This window comes from Limulus polyphemus, unplaced genomic scaffold, assembly GCF_000517525.1.
Source record: "Limulus polyphemus unplaced genomic scaffold, Limulus_polyphemus-2.1.2 Scaffold4584, whole genome shotgun sequence".
Taxonomy (NCBI): Eukaryota; Metazoa; Arthropoda; class Merostomata; order Xiphosura; family Limulidae; genus Limulus; species Limulus polyphemus.
In genome coordinates this window covers 17,307-21,810 of record NW_013670194.1, presented here as the reverse complement: position 1 = coordinate 21,810, position 4,504 = coordinate 17,307, and the positions used below count along the sequence as shown (strand labels likewise).

At 37.0% G+C, this 4,504-nt stretch overlaps 1 protein-coding gene across 1 annotated transcript in view; it reads left to right on the top strand.

Annotated features, from left to right (window-relative positions):
- The window catches only part of LOC106471379, a 35,172-nt gene extending 32,532 nt beyond the window's left edge, over positions 1-2,640 (top strand). Inside the window, exon 23 of the mRNA XM_022399981.1 lies at positions 2,427-2,640. Coding sequence (XP_022255689.1) covers positions 2,427-2,640 — 214 coding nt within the window. The remainder of the gene's footprint in view (positions 1-2,426) is intronic.
- The last annotated feature ends 1,864 nt before the right edge of the window (positions 2,641-4,504 follow it).

The following is a 4,504-nucleotide window of genomic DNA, read 5'->3' as shown; positions in this document are numbered from 1 at the left end:
TTTTAAACTACATTTACTTTTCAACAGCTGTCTATTGTTACACTATAACTATCTTCAACTGTCTGTTGTTACACTATAACCTTCTTCAGCTGTCTGTTGTTACAATCTAACCTTCTTCTGCTGTATGTTGTTACATTTTAACATTCAACAGCTGTCTGTTATTAGATTATAACCTTTCTCAGCTATCTGTTATTAGATTATAACCTTTTTCAGCTATCTGTTATTACACTGTAACTTTATTCAGCTGTCTGTTGTTACACTGTAACCGTCTTCAGCTGTCTGTTATTACATTATAACCTTTTTCAGCTATCTGTTATTACACTGTAACTTTCTTCAGCTGTCTGTTGTTACACTATAACTTTATTCAGCTGTCTGTTGTTACACTGTAACCTTCTTCAGCTGTCTGTTATTACATTATAACCTTTTTCAGCTATCTGTTATTACACTGTAACTTTCTTCAGCTGTCTGTTGTTACACTGTAACTTTATTCAGCTGTCTGTTGTTACACTGTAACGGTCTTCAGCTGTCTGTTGTTACACTGTAACCGTCTTCAGCTGTCTGTTGTTACACTATAACTTTATTCAGCTGTCTGTTGTTACACTGTAACCGTCTTCAACTGTCTGTTGTTACACTGTAACCGTCTTCAGCTGTCTGTTATTACACCGTAACCGTCTTCAGCTGTCTGTTGTTACACTGTAACCGTCTTCAGCTGTCTGTTGTTACACCGTAACCGTCTTCAGCTGTCTGTTGTTACACTATAACTTTATTCAGCTGTCTGTTATTACACCGTAACCGTCTTCAGCTGTCTGTTGTTACACTGTAACCGTCTTCAGCTGTCTGTTGTTACACTGTAACCGTCTTCAGTTGTGACGGAAAAGATACAACAATAGAACATGATAACTATTATTAGTGGAATGGTAATACAATCTATTTAGTATTAATACATTCATTATTATTTGTATATTGGTAGAGAAGTTGATATACGGCTATGTCTAAATAATAACGAATAAGCTATGTCTAGAGTCATAGCTATTAGTTTATATACCAAGCATTAACTAAAATTCAGATGCCAGAAAAAGTCATTACGTTAAGTTTGGGTTTGCAGGTTAAAAAAAAATACAGCGAGAACCAGGAAACAAATTTTAAGATTTATTGAATGTGGTTCAACGAATGACAAAACTACCCCTTTTTAACAAATGTGAAATCACCCGGCAAAAATAAACTTCTAGTTATTTATGACAAATAACGAAACACGTGTTACAACATATTTAATGGAGTAAAGTCACAAAAAATGGTTGCAAATGTAATTCGGAGATTTGTGAGGCCTGGATACGTCTGAATACATCACACTTTGTAAATGTACAAGTTTGTGATTTTGATTTGATTTTTTTACGTAAAAACTGGCCTTTCATTTGACAATTTATGTTTACATTCGGTGAAAATTGAGGTAAGATTATTTATGTTCTAAACCAGAGTTGTAATGAGTATTGTATCATCAATTTGTCACTTTCGATGTTAACGGTGTTTTCGGTCATAATCCCAATAACAGTTACACTTTGGTTATTTTTTTTTCAGGTAATATGCAGCTCCTTGAAAGTCCATAACTGCTTCTTGTTGGCGGCATCTTTTCCATCGGACTCTATTCTGCAGGACGACGTGTGCACTGTCCAGTGTGCCTACGCCCTGCGTGGCTTCTCTTCTGTCAACCATCCGAGTTCTAACTTAGTAACCACAGTGTGACTGAAGGTTTCTCGTCAATAAATACTCACGGTACAAATTATTTATCAACTGCTTCTATAAGATTTGTTGTTTTTTTTCTGGAAATTCTGGAACGGTAATGAGGAAATGCTTTATAATTTCCAGGGATGAACCGGAATCTGCTGATTGACTTCAAGTTAATATTCTAAACTCAATCTTCAACATTTAAAATAAACCTTGAGTTGATTGCATCTTTACACTGACCATTAATCTTACACGTGGAGGGGTCAGCTGTTTAATTCCTAAACGTATTTAGAAGAGTCTAATATGTTTTTTTCTAAAGTTAGTGGTAACCAGTACATCTGTATGTTTAGTAACTACAGACTAACATCTTTAAAAACGTTCCATAACCCCGTTACATAAAGAAATGTTAACCTTTGAGTTGTAAACAACATCCTTAACCTTCCATAACCACGAAAGTCGTTACACTTTAATTTATATATCGATAGATATCTAAGTAAGCCTACTGGAAATGTGATTAATTACTTTAGAATAAATAATAGTCACAACACAACGTTCTAGGTTGTCACGTTTCACAACACAACGTTCTAGGTTGTCACGTTTCACAACACAACGTTCTAGGTTGTCACGTTTCACAACACAACGTTCTAGGTTAGACTGTCGGACCTTTAGAACCAGCTACCAGACTGTCGGACCTTTTGAACCAGCTACCAGACTGTCGGACCTTTTAGAACCAGCTACCAGACTGTCGGACCTTTAGAACCAGCTACCAGACTGTCGGACCTTTTGAAACAGCTACCAGACTGTCGGACCTTTAGAACCAGCTACCAGACTGTCGGACTTTTGAACCAGCTACCAGACTGTCGGACCTTTAGAACCAGCTACCAGACTGTCGGACTTTTTGAACCACACATCATTTAGTAAATCGATCACCACAAGTTGTTTTAAACACCTTTACTTTACTCGGCAACCTAGAACGTTGTGTTGTGAAACGTGACAACCTAGAACGTTGTGTTGTGAGACAACCTAGAACGTTGTGTTGTGAGACAACCTAGAACGTTGTGTTGTGAAACGTGACAACCTAGAATGTTGTGTTGTGAAACGTGACGGTAGCTGGTTCTAAAGGTCCGACAGTCTGGTAGCTGGTTCAAAAGGTCCGACAGTCTGGTAGCTGGTTCAAAAGGTCCGACAGTCTGGTCGCTGGTTCAAAAGGTCCGACAGTCTGGTAGGTGGTTCAAAAGGTCCGACAGTTTGGTCGCTGGTTCAAAAGGTCCGACGATCTAGTAGCTGGTTCAAAAGGTCCGACAGTCTGATAACTGGTTCAAAATGTCAGACAGTCTGGTAGGTGGTTCAAAAGGTCCGACAGTTTGGTAGCTGGTTCAAAAGGTCCGACAGTTTGGTCGCTGGTTCAAATAGTCCGACAGTCTGGCCGCTGGTTCAAAAGGTCCGACAGTCTGGTCACAGGTTCTTAACCACGTGTCAGTTACATTATTACCAGACTAATGAATCAATACAAAACCCTAACGGACAAAAGGCGCGGTAAGACAATGCATGTAAGTAAATAGAAATCTTGATAAATAACTGAAATCCTTACACGAAGCGCACAATATCCAATTTCTTTAATTATATGGGCCTTACTTCAGAATTTTCTGGACTAATGACCTACAAAATAAAATATTCTACAAATGCATTTAATTAGAGCTTGAAAACATAATTATCACAATTTACAAGTGCTTTTTTAACCAATGAATAATTTCTTTACCACTGGTCACTCAACTGCTAGTTGATTAAACATTTGGCGCAGTGGATTGGTTAATCGATATAACTCATTATAACTAAGGTATATATACCTATACAGGTATAAAGGACCATCTTCATTCAGGTATATATACCTATACAGCTATAAAGGACCATCTTCATTCAGGTATATATACCTATACAGGTATAAAGGACCATCTTTATTCAGGTATATATACCTATACAGCTATAAAGGACCATCTTCATTCAGGTATATGTACCTATACAGCTATAAAGGACCATCTTCATTCATGTATATATACCTATACAGCTATAAAGGACCATCTTCATTCAGGTATATATACCTATACAGGTATAAAGGACCATCTTCATTCAGGTATAAATATACCTATACAGCTATAAAGAACCATCTTCATTCAGGTATATATATACCTATACAGCTATAAAGGACGTTCTTCATTCAGGTATATATACCTATACAGCTATAAAGGACCATCTTCATTCAGGTATATATACCTGTACAGGTATAAAGGACCATCTTCATTCAGGTATATATATATACCTATACAGGTATAAAGGACCATCTTCATTCAGGTATATATACCTATACAGCTATAAAGGACCATCTTCATTCAGGTACATACCTATACAGCTAAAAATAGGTATATATACCTGAATGAAGATGGTCCTACAGGTATAAAGGACCATCTTTATTCAGGTATATATACCTATACAGGTATAAAGGACCATCTTTATTCAGGTAGTATTAAATGTTTAAAAGCATTTCTTCGATTATCCAAAGATGATTCCTCGATACTTGAAAGTCCACATTTGGTAATACACATCAAACTGTGAGAAATATACCATCTTAACTTCAGATTTAGTCATCAGTGATGTCAACAAAACATTGGCGAATTTCATCTTGGTGACATCAGGACAGACATGCAGTGACGTGTTCTAGGTATCACCTGGTGACATCAGGACAGACATGCAGTGACGTGTTCTAGGTATCACCTTGTGACAGGAC